A 16,903-nucleotide genomic window follows, 5' to 3' on the forward strand; every position below is an offset into this window, starting at 1 on the left:
CACTAGTGTCTCAAAGGGCTGCACAAACCACAACACAAACCACTACGACATCCTCGGTAGGCCCACATAAGGGCAAGGAAAACTCACACCCAGTGGGACGTCTGTGACAATGATGACTATGAGAACCTTGGAGAGGACGAAAGCAATGGATGTCGAGCGGGTCTAACATGATACTGTGAAAGTTCAATCCATAATGGATCCAAAACAGTCGCGAGAGTCCAGTCCAAAGCGGATCCAACACAGAAGCGAGAGTCCCGTTCACAGCGGAGCCAGCAGGAAAACATCCCAAGCGGAGGCGGATCAGCAGCGCAGAGATGTCCCCAGCCGATACACAGGCAAGCAGTACATGGCCACCGGATCGGACCGGACCCCCTCCACAAGGGAGAGTGGGACATAGGAAAAAAAGAAAAGAAACGGCAGATCAACTGGTCTAAAAAGGGAGTCTATTTAAAGGCTAGAGTATACAAATGAGTTTTAAGGTGAGACAACATGTAATGGTGGTTCTTTGGTTAACATTTTAGATAAATTATGTTTTACAGACTACCTTTAAGCCACTTTCTGGCTGCGTGTTCAGGATGCGCCATTTTGTTGGCGCGCTTATTTACATGCCTCCACTTTGACAGAGTCTTTTCCCCGCCATACTTGTTGTAATTTTGGCTTTTTCATAGCAAGGGTCCAGATGGATTAAGTTCCAACTATTAGGGCCGTGAATCTTTGGGTGTCCAACTATTCGATTCAATAACGATTTTTGGGGTTACGATTCGATTCAAAATCAAATTATTATTTTTTTTTAATTCAACACAATTCTTGATTCAAAAACGATTTTTTTTCCCGATTCAAAAGGATTCTCTATTCATTCAATACATAGGATTTCAACAGGATCTACCCCAGTCTGCTGACATGCAAGCAGAGTAGTATATTTTTGTAAACAGCGTTTATAATTATAAAGGACAATGTTTTATCAACTGATTGCAATAATGTAAATTTGTTTTAACTATTAAATGAACCAAAAATGTGACTTGTTTTATCTTTGTGAAAACATTGGACACAGTGTGTTGTCAAGCTTATGAGATGTGATGCAAGTGTAAGCCACTGTGACACTATTCTTTATTTTTATTTTTATAAATGTCTAATGATAATGTCAATGAGGGATTTTTAATCACTGCTATGCTGAAATTATAACTAATATTGATACTGTTGATAATATTCATTTTTGTTTCACTACTTTTGGTTTGTTCTGTGTCGTGTTTGTGTCTTCTCTCAATTGCTCTGTTTATTGCAGTTCTGAGTGTTGCAGGGTTAGGTTTGGTTTTAGAATTGGATTGCATTGTTTTGGTATTGCTGTGTATTGTTTTGTTGGATTGATTAATTAATTAAAAAAAAAAAGAGAGAGAATCGATTCTGAATCGCACAAGGTGAGAATCGCGATTCGAATTCAAATCGATTTTTTTCCCACACTCCTACCAACTATATACACAACTTTGTATTAAAAATGACTACAGCGAAGAATGCATGTGCATGTACAAGCCAGTTGTCTCCACAACAAGAAGATAGAGAGAGAAAAATAGCTTTTTATTTTTATGTAAAGCACTTGGAATTGCCGTGTGTAGGAATTGTGCTCTATATATAAACTTGCCTTGCCTTGCTTATTGACGACAATGCAGACTACAATGGTAGACGCATGCAAGGCACTCTGGGTACATTCATACTATATATGGATAATTCGCTGACAGTTTTCCCAATTTATGATGTCACCAATTGTGCAAATTCCAAACAGCTCGTTTGACCGAAGTAGAAAGGAAGACAAGATTGTTTTATAAGTATCTCCGCAATGACTCCATAGTTTGATTTAAATTTTTAGGACGTATGCAGATCCTAAATACACAACTGATTAAAATGGTAAATGGGTTATACTTGTATAGCGCTTTTCTACATTCAAGGCACTCAAAGCGCTTTGACACTATTTCCACATTCACACACGATGGCTGTTTGAAGACATATACCGGTGGATTTACTACAAAAAATTGCATTTTGACAACAACCTTGTCCTCCCACCTTATCAATAAACTAGGTCCTTCTTTGCGGCAGAGGAGGGGTTCCGAACAGAATTCAAAGTTCCTCCGTTCCAAGACTGCACGCTGAGTTTCTGGGGTTTCTCAGATGAAGACCGAGCCAATATGGAAGAGAGGACTCTTAAACATGGTCAGTTTTTGGAGTATTATTTGTTCACATCCAAATCAAAGGACGTCAAAGTCTGTCGGGCTATTCCAGTTGATATACCTAACGTGGGGTCACATAGGCAAACATGAATGTTTTATACAATTATTCAAAATATGTATTTTACATATTTGTTTTGATATTTGTTAAGTCTTGGTCAGATTACACTTGATACTAAATATGGAGAGTATTAGCCTCTATAGGGCAGCACGGTGGGATAAGGTGGGTTCGTGCATCTGCCTCACAATATGAAGGTTCTGAGTAGTCCTGGGTTCAATCCCGGGCTTGGGTTCTTTCTGTGTGGAGTTTGCATGTTCTCCCCATGACTGCATGGCTCCCTCCGGGTACTCCGGCTTTCTCCCACCTCCAAAGACATGCACCTGGGGATAGGTTGATTGGCAACACTAAATTGGCCCTAGTGTGTGAATGTGAGTGTGAATGTTGTCTGTCTATCTGTGTTGGCCCTGCGATGAGGTGGCGACTTGTCCAGGGTCTACCCCGCCTTCCGCCGGATTGTTGCTGAGATAGGCACCAGCGCCCCCCGCGACCCTAAAAGGGACAAGCGGTAGGAAATGGATGGATTGATGGATTAGCCTACACAGAGAAGATCAAGATCAGCATTAACCAACATCTAATTGGCACTTGTCCATTACACATGGCATCATTTACTGTACTGTAAAATGTCTGTATTTACATTAGCTGGTTTAATGCAGTTCTTCTGCAATGTTGTTGTAGGTGGCAACTACCAAACGGTTGAAAGTGAAAGTTGCACACACATGGTTGTGGAAGAAAATTCCGTGAAGGAGCTGCCATTTTGTCCCTCCAAGAAAGTCTTTGTGGTCAAACAAGAGGTTTGTTTTTTCTTATTAAACACACTTGATCCCCTGGAGGGTAACTGGGTCACCTCGTTAGTAACAGGAAGTCCACAAGCATTTGATTAAACCTACATTTCTCTTTGTTTAGTGGTTTTGGGGAAGCATTCAGATGGATGCCCGGGCTGGAGAGTCCATGTATCTTTATGAAAAGGTAAGTTTACTGTAAGTGGATGTAATTTGTTCTGACTGCCGTTGCATTGCGTGTAATTGTTTTAACGTTGTTGGTATTTTAGTGCTGTGCATGATTTTTGTCATTGGATGTTATTTGAACATTTATTGTGTATAGCGTATGTTATTTTACATGTAATTTTTGAGAATTGTTCTGTTAGTTGTTGCCTAACGAATTGTAAAATTATTACTACACAGTTAAGTCTCAATTTACAAATATAATTGGCTCTTGAACAGGGTTTGTGAATCAAAAAGTTTGTATTTGCAAATGTCGCCTTAAGAAACAATGTAAATATGAATAATGGCTTTCTGCCTCAAAAAAGTCCATGTTTTAGTGAATGTTTATACACTTTAAACAAAAATATGAAGTGCTATACAGGACTGTATGTCAAAAAAACATAAGGTGGTAAAGGATTAACTGTCTTTTTGTCAACAAGCCAAAACAACATCAAGCTGCTGTCTTTTATATGCGCTACTCTGAAAACAAGTCCCTTTGGGGCCCCAACAAATGATCAGGAATCACAAAAATCATTAACCACCATATTACTACGATAATAAACATTTAAAATACTAAAATCTACCTATGTTAACATCGGTAAAGGAGGAGCTGACAAGAATAGAGCAGACAAAGGGGAGGAGGGAGTTTGCTCTTTTCCTCCGCTGTGAATAAAAGTCTTCTTTGGTATATATTTTCAGAAAAGTCTGTTCTTAGTTCAACTAAAACTTGCTGTGATACGAAGCCTGTTTTGTGGATTCTCCCATAGTTGTGAGCACCAATAATGTACTCCTCGCTAATAGTCTTTTTTTTGTTACTTTATCCAATTCCCCCTTCTTTCTAGGCTGGTCTGTTGTCTTTTTGGGACTCATTGAGTTAGCAAAATGTACAACATTTGTCAAAAGGCAAAAAACACAGAAAAGGCTCACATGCTGAAGCGCAGAGAAGCAATTAGTAGTGTACTGCACAGCAAGTGACGTGGGGGGCTCCCTCTCCCCAAAAATGCTGCGCCATGCTTTTTGCCTGCAGGCGGGACACAAAATAAATGAATGAAGTGTTTGTACACAGAGGCATGGTTCGCATACGGGCATATTTGGCTTGATTTAAAGGTGTAAGGCGAATGTTCGCAAATAAAGGGTTTCGTAAATCGAGATTCCACTGTATTGTTTCTGTATATTGTATTTTTTTCGGACCCCAGGAAGAATAGCAGCATCTTTTGCTGTTGCCAACAGGGATCCAAATAAATTAACTTAGTCAAAAGGATATGTTTACATAGGAAAATTTAAAATAACAAAACAAAAAAAGCAGTCTTGTTTAATGAATGGTTTGCTTTTGGGTGATGGACAATGCTCATATTTGTTTCCCTGTTCTTCAGAATGACAGCCCCGCCATGAAGAAAGCTGTGTCCCTCATATCCATTTCCACCCCCAATAGTAACCGCAAACGTCGCCGTTTGAGGGACACACTTGCTCAGCTCACCAAGGAGACAGAGATTTCCCCCTTCCCTCCACCACGTAAAAGGCCATCAGCAGAACATTCCCTGTCTATGGGATCCTTGCTGGACATCTCAAACACCCCTGAGACATGTAAAGCCTTGGCCAGTATCAGTATCGGTATGTTTTTCTATTTTTTTATATATGCACGTATGGGTTTCACTCACCTTTTTTTTACCCTGGCAACAGATATTTAATGTACCAAATGTACAACGTTTGGGTTTTTACTCCGCCACCTGTGATTACATTATCACACTAATCAAAACCTCCATGTCGATTGGCCAGGCCTGATTTACAGATTGTAACTAACGTAAAACGTTTCCACATTGTCTTTCTCTTTTGACTAACACCCCAACCCCTAAAAATAAACTACTGGTTGTGCATTTACACAACGGGCAGCCAGGGGTTGCAAAGTGTGAAGGCTGACGGAAAACCAGGAGATGTACCCATAGAAATTTTGTGTCAATTTTTGCATACACATTGGCTACAATAAGGATGATTTTGACTAATAAGTAGAGTAGAAGAGAGTGGGTTCCTGCGCGCGCTCTGAGGTCCGAGAGTCAGTTCCAGCTCGTAGTGCCCAAGACCAGACTTAAGACCAGGGGAGACAGGGCCTTCTCTGTGGTCGGCCCTAAGCTCTGGAACACTTTGCCCCTCCATTTTCAAACTGCTTCCACAGTGGAGTGTTTTAAGTCTCGTCTTAAGACCCACTTTTATTCTTTGGCTTTTAACACTACGTGAGTTGTGTGGTCCTCTGTCCTCTGTGTTTTTTATACACTTAGATTTCTATTTTACTGTTTTAATTGATTTTACCCTTTAAAGTAGTTTTTAATCATATTTGTTTTTATATTGTTTTATATTTATTAATTTTTTGTTTTTATTCAGTCATTGGTGGAGCATAATATTGTTTTTTTTAATATTCTTTTTAACATGGCTGTGCAGCACTTTGGAAACGTTATTCTTGTTTAAATGTGCTATATAAATAAAGTGGATTGGATTGGGTTGATTGTGCGTTCATCTAAAGCGAAGTATAAGGTTTGATTAATTGAGACTTTGATTTTGCCCAGCCCTGAAATTAAGTTTAATTCGAAAAATATATTTGACCAAAAAGATGTGATGATTTTGAGGAGGATCTGTCATGATTAAGCAACAAAGAAACGACTGCAATTTGTATGCACTGAGGTACAATGTGACGGCGGGTTTAGTGCCTTGCTCAAGGGTAGCAGCCTGGCATTTATAATGAACGCGTTGAGTTACGTTAATGACTAAAGGTGGCTAATGGTGGCATGTTACAACATTTTCTTGTCTAATCGGATGCAGTTTTATGAGTTTTGTCTCAACAAAATGCTATCCTGATTTTTTTCAGAGAGTACGAGGTCATCAAAATCTGCAGTCTTGCCCAAGCAGTCAGCACGGTGGCAAGTTTCCAAAGAGCTCTATCAAACTGAAAGCAACTATGTCGACATTCTCAACACCATTCTCCAGGTGGCTGTTTTATTTTATTTACTAACCTTAATTTTCATGCTGAATCATTGTGACATTATCGTATCAATTTGTATGTACGTGACAGTAGTTTGACGTTTTGAGAAATGTGGTCTTCCTTCAGGCAAAACTAGGGGTGTAACGGTACGTGTATTTGTATTGAACCGTTTCAATACGGGGGTTTCGGTTCAATACGAGGGTGTATCAAACGAGTTTGTTAGCTAAAGTCTTAACAAGCTGCTCTGCTTTTTGCCGGTCTGAGCAGTGAGCACCCAGCATTGTCCCGCCCACACAACCATCTGATTGGTTACATACAAAGCCAATCAGCAGTGCGTATTCAGAACGCATGTTGTAAATGCTTCATTGTCGAGCAGATATGTGCGTTTAGCAGCGGACATCGTACCCTCCCCAAATTTTAAAAAACACTTTCCAGTCACAACTATTACAAACATCACTATGAGCCCGTTGACATTCTAGAAACTTAAACTGCAGTTCAGCTCGCTCACGGTTCTGGCTTGAGGTGATGTGAAGGCTAATTAGCTTTTAGCGTCACGTTGGATCATTTTGCTGTGTGCGTGCGTGCGTGCGTGCGTGCGTGTGTGTGTGTTAGGGGCAGCATAGCCCTGTCTGTCTGTTATTTCACATGAACTAACATGAACTCCATAGATAGTCTCTCCTATTGCAATTGTACTATTTTTCAGCAATAGTTACATGAATCATTAGTAATGTAGCAGCCTAGTTTTGAATGGCATTGTGCCTGCTATCACATTTTGACAAAAATATAACATTTACATAATAAAAGTCAACTACAAGCTTCCCAAATGCTGTAATAAATCAAGCATGATGAGTTGACTTGAAACTGTTTAATGTTGCACTTTTTATATGTAGAAGAAAGGTTTTGTCATTTTATTTAATCAAAGCAACAACTTCAGGCAGTTTAATGTGGATTAACGTGGGCAGAATTATTATAGTGTTCACAATGTTAAAAGGATAAAGCCATTGTTTACAAATTTGGTAAATAAATAACCCAAAAATGTATATTTGGTTTTCTTACTGTACCGAAAATGAACCGAACCGTGACCTCTAAACCGACGTATGTACCGAACCGAAATTTTTGTGTACCTTTACACCCCTTGGCAAAACACTACCACTTTGGTCCATTGGCGCCGCTAATATCAACCAAAACTGAAAGCTCTTAAGTAGGGCTTTACGCTATTGTAAGATGAAACCTAAAATTATTCATGCCCTGGTCAATTCATTTGATAGTAGTTCTGAAATAGTGTTTAATGTACCAATAGGTAAGACAGATCGGCGTGGCGCAGTGGGAGAGTAGCCGTGCGCAACCCGAGGGTCCCTTGTTCAATCCCCACCTCGTCACGTCCGTTGTGTCCTGAGCAAGACACTTCACCCTTGCTCCTGATGGGTGCTGGTTGGCGCCTTGCATGGCAGCTCCCTCCATCAGTGTGTGAATGTGTGTGTGAATGGGCGAATGTGGAAGTAGTGTCAAAGCGCTTTGAGTACCTTGAAGGTAGAAAAGCGCTATACAACTACAACCCATTTATTTATTTATTTATTGGTTTTGTATATTTGGGACCTATTATGCAAAAGTTGGCCTACCTGGTGGTACCTGTTTTTGTGTATTTGGGATCTGCTTATCTTCCGAAAGTGTGAAATCAAACCATGGAGACATTGTGGAGATATTTATAAAACAATCTTGCCTTCCTTCATACTTCCTTCTAACGAGCCATTTGGTGTTTGCCCAACTTGTGACGTTTTTCCAACATGGCCCCCGGAGCCACGAAATGGGCTACGCGGGCGGCCCCTCTGTTTGACCACCGAGACCGGGCCTCATGCACAATTCATCTCCTTGAAAGAGCACTACCGTCCTCTTAAAATAAACACTTTTCACATTTTGTAGATCGCTGTACACGGGTATATTATGGATGTATTAAAATACTTACACATCGCAGACATGCTGTCTTTGGTCTAGACCAGTGGTCCCCAACCTTTTGGTATCCGCCGACTGGTCAACGCTTAATAATTTGTCCCGCTGCCCGGGTGGGGGAGGGAATCTTTTTTTGTTTGTTTGTTTGTTTGTTTTTTTCTTTGTCATGAAAAAGGGACGTTTTTGTCATGAAAAAGGGAGGTTTTTGTGGTTGGTGCACTAATTATAAGTGTATATTGTGTTTTTTTATGTTGATTTAATAAAAATAAAAAAAATAAGTTTTTTTTTTTTTTTTTTTTTAAATAGAAATGAATAAAAAATTATTCCGCGGCCCGGTGGTTGGGGACCACTGGTGTAGACAACCGCCTGCTTTTTGTTTGTCATCACAACATCCTGTTTAAGTGATCAACATTTTTCTGGTGCATCACTGGTCTAAAATGCATAAATAATAGACTACATATAGTGTACATTCATACAACATATCACGTAAAGGATAAGTGGTAGAAAATTAATGAATGAATGGATGGATGGATGGATGGATGGATGGAAATTTGTATTCACATTAAAAACCCTCGTTTTTAAATTGTGGTGGATTGTATTTTATTGTGGCGATGTGTCATGATCAATTACATTTAGAGGAAACCCTGATAGAATGTGTCCATGAATATCCATGTCATTGTAATCTCAGGGCATTCAATCAATCGCAACTGAACTGTTTGGTTTGTCGTTGTCTCATCCAAGTAGGCTTCATCAGTTCATGCTCATGGAGTTAATTAGTCAGATCTAGTCTTAGACTTGGATTGGTCAGATTTAGTCTAGCAGCTGGTGCCAAAACCCCAAATATTTATAGTCCAAATCTAGGAGGGTGTGCCTGGGCAAGGATGGTTTCGCCTTATCCTAGTGAAAAAACAATTGGTTTGATGCAAACAAGAAATCTTACTGCAAAAGCCATCGACAGTCGTTGAAGTGTAATTTCCCCTTATTAGCATTGAGGTATTGTGTGGCAGAACGATTACTGTGGATCAACAGTCCAAAATAGTTGGAATCACCCACGTTAGCATTCCATTCAGTCGTAAACAAATGGCATTCTGGTCACCTTGTGTGACCGAAATGTTTCTAACTCAATTTATTTGTTGGAGGCCAAATTGCAGAGTCTTTTAGGAATGGTTTAAAGGACATTGTTGTATTTTGGAGACACGTGGTGTCGCAGACCACGTACTCTGTTTAGGGATAGTTTTTCAACCTTGACACTGAAATGATGAAGCCTAGTCGGATGAGAGGAGAAACGTCTTCTAAGAGAAACCAAACAGTTCAGTTACCAGTACCATACAGTCAAAATGCTTCCATACTTCTGTTTTAAACTTAGCAGGAGGTTACAATAGATTTCCGTTTTGCTTGCCGGCACTGGGCCGGGGATCATGGGAGATGTATTTTACTTCTCAGACCAGCCCACTAAATAAAGAAATGTTGTTTATGTTGACAATTGTGCCACATGTATGTATAATGAAAATGGGCGACTTCTCAAGTGGCTGTAATTCCTAAATAGTAACATTTATTTTTGTACAGCACCCTATGTATTCTTAATTACATCAAATATAATGGTGCTGTATCTAGAACAGTGGTTCTTAACCTTGTTGGAGGTACTGAACCCCAACAGTTTCATATTCGCATTCACCGAACCCTTCTTTAGTGAAAAATAAAAAAATAAAAATTTCAAATTCAAGAAAAACATATGTTTTTTTTATTGGTGCACAAAATTAACCATGCATGAACATCACCTTGTTCACAGAACAACACCAACACCGTGCATGATTTCACAACAAATTGCACACCTTACACACATTACCATGAATTGATTAACGTGGACCCCGACTTAAACAAGTTGAAAAACCTATTCGGGTGTTACCATTTAGTGGTCAACTGTACTGTTTCATATAATGTATTCTCTTCTTTTGCAATCTGCTAGTAAAAGTTTCAATAAATCAATCAAAAAACCTGCAACTCAGATGGAAAATTAGAGGGAACATTGTTTGGGAGTATCCATAATACGTCGACAGGGAGAAATTTTTATTTACACGATAATTCGGATGTGTCTATACTTCCGTGGCGGAGGCTCTGCCGAACCCCTGAGGCCAACTCACCGAACCCCTAGGGTTCGATCGAATCCAGGTTAAGAACCACTGATCTGGAAGCAACATGCTCAGAAAGTCATTGCCACAGTCCAAATTAACTGAATGTTGCATCTCAAATGTCATTGTGTTTTTTAGTATTTGTTTTGAGCTGACATATAACATACGCATATTGTATTATTTCAGCTGTTCAAGCTTCCTCTAGAAAAAGAAGGTCAGGTGGGTGGACCCATCCTGGCCCCAGAAGAAATCAAGACAATATTTGGCAGCATCCCTGAAATCTATGAGGTTCACACCAGAATAAAGGTAATGTGTGTGTGTTTGTATACTGCACTGTTGTTGTCAGTGTTTGACCACCTTATTGTCAAGATTGAAAAATAGATCTGTGTGTCGTTTCTTTTTTAGGATGACCTGGAGGAGGTGCTTAGAGATTGGTCGGAAGACAAGAGTATAGGAGACATTGTCCTTCAATATGTAAGACAGAAGTTTCACATTGTTCAAAGATGGGATTTTTTACTGATTCTAACATTCAGCCATTAAAGGTGCAGTAATATTTGCATTTGACATACATACTGTATAGACAGCCAAGTATTTTGTATTGCTTAGATATGTTGTTTTATACACGCCTAGATTTAACTTTACCATCGTGAATGTCTTGATTTACTTTTATTTTTAATACGCAACTGGTACAACATAGTTACATCATCTGTGGGTTTTAATCTCCAAATAACCACACACTAGGTAAAGTTTGACTGAAACTAGAGTAAAATGTAGTCTCTTTTAACCAAATCAATCTGTGAAGACACCAAACTACTGTATTTGCTTTTTACCTGATAACAAATGCTTCTAATGATTTAATTTCTCATATTTTCTCTCCATAGTCCAAAGAGCTGGTGAAAGCCTACCCACCCTTTGTCAACTTTTTTGAAATGAGCAAAGATACTATTGTCCGCTGTGAAAAACAAAAGCCACGCTTCCATGCCTTTCTCAAGGTACCACTTCTCCAACTTGTACTCTCAAAATGTACTTTTGCATCACATAAACACTGAACATATTTTGTAACAATATGCCATCTTCTTATTTGGTAGCCATTTGTGAAAGATATAAATAATTCAATGTAGAGAAAAAAAAGCACGATGATCAAGAGCACGCCAGCCACATTTAACATAGAATTGGAGTGTACATGTACAATGTGTACATGGACAATATTGGTATGAAAGTTAATTATTTAATGGTTGTTGTAGATATTAAAATGTACATATGTTTATGAGAGGATAAGAGTAAAAAATAGGGCTGCGAATCTTTGGGTGTCCCACGATTGGATTCAATATCGATTCAATTATATATTGATTTTTCTTTTTCCGACTCAACGCGATTCTCGATTTAAAAACAATATTTTTCCGATTCAAAACAATTCTGTATTCATTCAATACATAGGATTTCAGCTGGATCTACCCCAGTCTGCTGACATGCTAGCAGAGTAGTATATTTGGAAAAAAAAAAGCTTTTATAATTGTAAAGGACAATGTTTTATCAACTGATTGCAATAATGTACATTTGTTTTAACTATTAAACGAACCAAAAATACGACTTATTTTTATCTTTGTGAAAATATTGGACACAGTGTGTTGTCAAGCTTATGAGATGCGATGTAAGTGTAAGCCACTGTGACACTATTGTTCTTTTATTTTTATTTTTATAAATGTCTAATGATAATGTCAATGAGGGATTTTTAATCACTGCTATGCTGAAATTATAACTAATATTGATACTGTTGTTGATAATATTCATTTTTGTTTCAGTAATTTTGGTTTGTTCTGTGTCGTTTGTGTCTCCTCCGTTTATTGCAGTTCTGAGTGTTGCTGGGTCAGGTTTGGTTTTGGAATTGGATTGCATTGTTATGGTATTGCTGTGTAGCGGTTTGTTGGATTGATAAAAAAAACAATAAAAAAAAAAAAGAGAATCGATTCTGAATCTCACAACGTGAAAATTGCGATTCGTATTCAAATCGATTTTTTTCCCCACACCCCGAGTAAATAAAGATGTTTTTTGTCTCTTGAGTGAGTTTTAGTGGTAGAGGAATGATACTTGTAGTGTTGGAAGGGATATGTTACCTTTAAACCAGTGGTCCCCAACCTTTTTGTATCCGCGGATACAACGCTTAATAATTTGTCCCGCGGACCAGAATCCTTTTTTTTTTTTTTCTTTGTCATGAAAAAGGGACGTTTTTGTCATGAAAAGGGAGGTTTTTGTGGTTGGTGCACTAATTGTAAGTGTATATTGTGGTTTTATGTTGATTTAATAAAAAAATAAAAAAAATCAAATTTTTTTTTTTAATTTTTTAAATAAAAATGAATAAAAAAATCTTCCGCGGCCCGGTACCAATCGGGCCACAGCCCAGTGGTTGGGGACCACTGCTTTAAACTGCTGCAAACCAAGTATGAAATTATTCATGACTAGGGATGTAACGGTAAACAGTAAAATGATAAACCTCGGTGAAAATTCCAGACAGTTAGTAATACCGTTTAAATCTTTAATTAACTTAAAACGTCATTTATTTATGCATTTTCGGCAACACTCCTTACTGAAAACTTAAGCGCTGCAGCGCATGCGCACTAGCACCTCATCATGCGCACAATCACCTGTGCATGTGCTTTAGCACCGTTAGGCTCGAGAAAACATGGCAGCGACTATACAGACTTTGCTTTGAAAATGTCCCCTCCGAGTAAACGGAGCCGATTGCTTCGTTTCATTTAATTTCAATTGCTTCTAATTCTGTGGACTGTCCGTGCGCGCTTAAGAGCGCAATGCTGTTAGAGGAGAAAAGTATTTGATGATGCGGTTTTTAATTTTGAAAGTGCAACTTGCGTCCGCCCGTCAGCTGCTGGGACAGAGTCACCATGCAACAGGCGATGTGTTGGTGACGTTGTCACAACTTGTTTATAAAGTTTCTTTGGTTTGCTCATTCGTCCTTCATTTAACTGCTACCATTGTCGGAGTTCCAATAACATCAATACTAGCTCAAATGTTTTGTAATCTCCTCGAATTGACCACAGGCTGAATTGTCAGTGAGGAACAAAGATTGTCTCCGTTATTTTTTTGTATAGTAGTACTGTATAATGATACAATAGAAGTGTAATAATTAGCATAGAAACACAATTGCAGGCACGCGTTGTGCTGTACTGGGGTCTAACCCTTATAAAATGTAATTTTATTTCCTGAGTATCAAATGTAATGTATGTTACTTGCTGTTCTTGTTCCAATGCCATCAATAGATCAACCAGGCCAAGCCAGAATGTGGAAGGCAGTCACTTGTAGAGCTGCTCATCAGACCAGTACAGAGACTTCCTAGTGTGGCTCTGCTTCTAAATGGTAACTCTTATGTGTGTCTTCAAGCAACATTCTTACTGAAATTATTTCAACCCTTTTTCAAATGACCTCTTCTGCCACCTTCGGGTAATAATTTTTGTTGGCCACGTTTGTATTTGCAGACATAAAGAAGCACACGTCAGATGACAACCCAGATAAACGGACACTGGATAAAGCAATTGAGTCGCTGAAAGAAGTAATGACGTAAGTGTGTCCTTAGTGTCGTTTGTAACCGTCAACCGTTATGTGATCATTTGACCAATTTATAGCCACAAGTACAGATAAAACTGAATATGGTTATTTGGGAATTATCGTACAGCTAATTATCAGGACGATATTAGGAATTATGACGTCATACCGATAAAATTGATAACATTAAAGTATAGCTCTTATAAATGAACACATTTTTGAAAAATTCTCTAAAGCGGTGAGATTTCTCATGTTTTAGGTGGCTTAGGGTGAGCAAATCAAACATTTTTTTTTCCTGCTCATGCTGTAAATAGCCTATTAAACCCCCCCACTCCCAAGCTCTCTGTAAACAAACATCAATGAACGACAATTACAATCAGCACCTCTGTCGGAAAATTACACGCTAAAATCTGCCTCTGTTGTTTACACGAACGCCTGTAACTTTGTGTAAATAAAGGGTGAATACTCTCGGCGCAATCCCCACAAGCTCTAGGCCTTGCTTTAAAGTGCATTGACTTATTGGCAAACATTGTCTGTTTGAGTCTATTAAGCCAAGTTATTTTACCGTAATTCCTTGGTTATAACTCTCACCTAGAAATAAGCTGCACCCATCTACTTATTGTGCGTATTTTATTTTGTACATATATTAGTCTCACAAGTCTATAAACTGCAGGTGTACACAATACAATATGGAATGTTTACACAGGCAGCTATATCTGGCCTTTTAGTGCCTGTTAGTACAGTAGTGGTGGATTTTCTTTTGATGCGTTGGCTGTTTCTTTTTTCGATTGCCTGGTCAATTGTCTTCAGCTTTGGGTCTGATTCGTGTGCAGTTTTTTGTTTCCTCTCCAAGATGAGGGCGATTGCATAACACGCTAAATGGCTGACGAAATGATTGTTTGATTTTATGTGACCTATTCCATTGGTCTGATAAGACAGGGAAACATTTCTTGGCGGCATGTGAAGCCTGCGAACATGAAAAAACAAGGACTCGATTATAGGGCAATAATAGCAAGAAAATGTGATGTTTTTTTATTTGACGTGGTTTAAATTGTTTACCATTTGAACCGACTGTTGTGTGAGTATACATGAGTAGAGATGGGAATTTTTGGGCACCTCACGACTCGATATCGATTACTAGATCCACTCGACATCCATTGCACCAGTCGCCCGGTCCCCTCCAAGGTTTGTCATTGTATCCCATTTGGTTGAGTTTTTTCTTGCCCTGATGTGGGATCTGAGCGGAGAATGTGGTTGTGGCTTTATCAACCCTTTGAGACACTTGTGATTAAGGGCTATATAAATAAACTTTGATTGATTGATTCAGGAGCTACGATTCGATTAAAATTTATGTATATTATTTCAGTTTTACATTTCTTTTCGTTTCACTAAATAAGCATTTATCTGTTGCACATTTCAAAAACAGTGCATTTGTAATAAGAAACACTTATATTAGTTCCAATTACATTTATTAAATTAATAGAAATGTGTGCAAAACTGGAACATAAGTGCCTTAAAAAAAGGAGCTGGTCGAATATCTCGGTAAGGTGGCTCACTATAGTCAGCCAAATTTTAGAACCGTCTGCATTTCTTTAATTACAATAAAAAAAATTATTATCGATTATTGACCTTTAATAATGGATTTTATGTAGTCGTCCTTGTCCGAATTGCGATGCATCTAAAAATCGATTATATCCCCCCCACGTCTTTACATGAGGACGTTGTATTAAGAACACCATTTTGGTTTTGAAGACATCTTTTAAACAGGACCACTGTCCTGTCATGTAAAAATGTTTTTTTGTTTGCCCTGTACTGATGTGTCTACACTCTGCAGTCACATCAATGAAGACAAGAGGAAGACTGATGGTCAGAAGCAGATCTTCGATGTGGTTTATGAAGTCGACGGTTGTCCCGTAAGTTTGAGCAGGACTTTCCTGTCTTTTTTTTTTTGTCTCTACTTAGCAAAATTCTGTACCTGCTTGACCTGGGTGATATGTTTTAAAAATAAAATCTCAGATTTTTTCACAAAAAATCAGATTAACCATTTTCTTTTTTTTTTTTTTTTTTTTTAACCCCGCTCTACTTTGTAAAGAAACCAATTAATACAAATCACAGAGATAATTCAAAATGTTTTTTTTCTTTTATTTGATCAAAATCTAGTAGTTTCAACTAACACTGGATCTTACTCTTAGTAAAATTCGAGTTTTAATAACGTTTCTTTAGACAGATATAAATTGTACTTTCTATGGAATAATGGCATAATCTGGCAGACAATAGTTCTGTTGTAAACAAAGCTCTCAAATTCTAACACATTGTGCAATTTTTAATAAAAGCATGAAACTTGTAGCATAGTTAGTATATACCATAATGATTATTTTCAGATGTAGAGGGAAGTCAGATTCGACCTCTGAGGACCATGAAAGGTCAAATTCAAGATGGCCGCCAGTCCACCAGGTCTAATGTTTAAATGTGCTTAGATTTGGAACCCTATTAGTGAAGAAAAACGTGTTGTGTGTCATTTTCCACTAAATTGGGGATGCCCATTCCTTTGGTGATACTTGTGAGACCACCACAATTTAAGAAAATGCACTTAGGTCAAAGTCAAGGTAAACATTTACAAAAAATAAGCAGTTCACATTTGTAAATGGACACTTAAAGTGTCACTGTGGCAAATTGTGTTATTTGGTGTGTGTGTGTGTGGGATGTCGTGACATTATGTATTGAATAGAGATATTCTCGTTTTTTCTTCTTTAACAAAGGTCATTGCATGACAACCTCTTTGAAAATGTCTGTGTGAGTCTGTCTATATCTGTATGTGTGGTCTGAAAATACAGAAAGTAAATAAAATATATTACAAACATAGGCTTAAGTAGAGAAATAAGCAATACAATTTCTAAATATGCTTAATATGCATGTGAATATAAGGTTGTATTGGCTTTAAGCATTTTTACAACAAACATAACCTGAGTTGCAAAGTATGCATGACAATAGAAAATATCCATAATTCTATCCATACAAGTATTAAAATCAAACTGCAATGC

At 38.1% G+C, this 16,903-nt stretch overlaps 1 protein-coding gene across 2 annotated transcripts in view; it reads left to right on the plus strand.

The window, feature by feature from the left end:
• Positions 1 to 16,903, plus strand: part of ect2 (epithelial cell transforming 2) — a 94,851-nt gene that overhangs the window by 38,842 nt on the left and 39,106 nt on the right. For both annotated transcript variants that reach the window (XM_061883256.1, XM_061883257.1), the window contains exons 9-19: positions 2,072 to 2,202; positions 2,953 to 3,068; positions 3,181 to 3,243; positions 4,631 to 4,868; positions 6,115 to 6,233; positions 10,491 to 10,610; positions 10,710 to 10,778; positions 11,186 to 11,296; positions 13,580 to 13,676; positions 13,796 to 13,877; positions 15,697 to 15,775. In XM_061883256.1, coding sequence (XP_061739240.1) covers positions 2,072 to 2,202; positions 2,953 to 3,068; positions 3,181 to 3,243; positions 4,631 to 4,868; positions 6,115 to 6,233; positions 10,491 to 10,610; positions 10,710 to 10,778; positions 11,186 to 11,296; positions 13,580 to 13,676; positions 13,796 to 13,877; positions 15,697 to 15,775 — 1,225 coding nt within the window. The remainder of the gene's footprint in view (positions 1 to 2,071; positions 2,203 to 2,952; positions 3,069 to 3,180; positions 3,244 to 4,630; positions 4,869 to 6,114; positions 6,234 to 10,490; positions 10,611 to 10,709; positions 10,779 to 11,185; positions 11,297 to 13,579; positions 13,677 to 13,795; positions 13,878 to 15,696; positions 15,776 to 16,903) is intronic.

This window comes from Nerophis ophidion, linkage group LG22, assembly GCF_033978795.1.
Source record: "Nerophis ophidion isolate RoL-2023_Sa linkage group LG22, RoL_Noph_v1.0, whole genome shotgun sequence".
NCBI classification, from domain to species: Eukaryota; Metazoa; Chordata; class Actinopteri; order Syngnathiformes; family Syngnathidae; genus Nerophis; species Nerophis ophidion.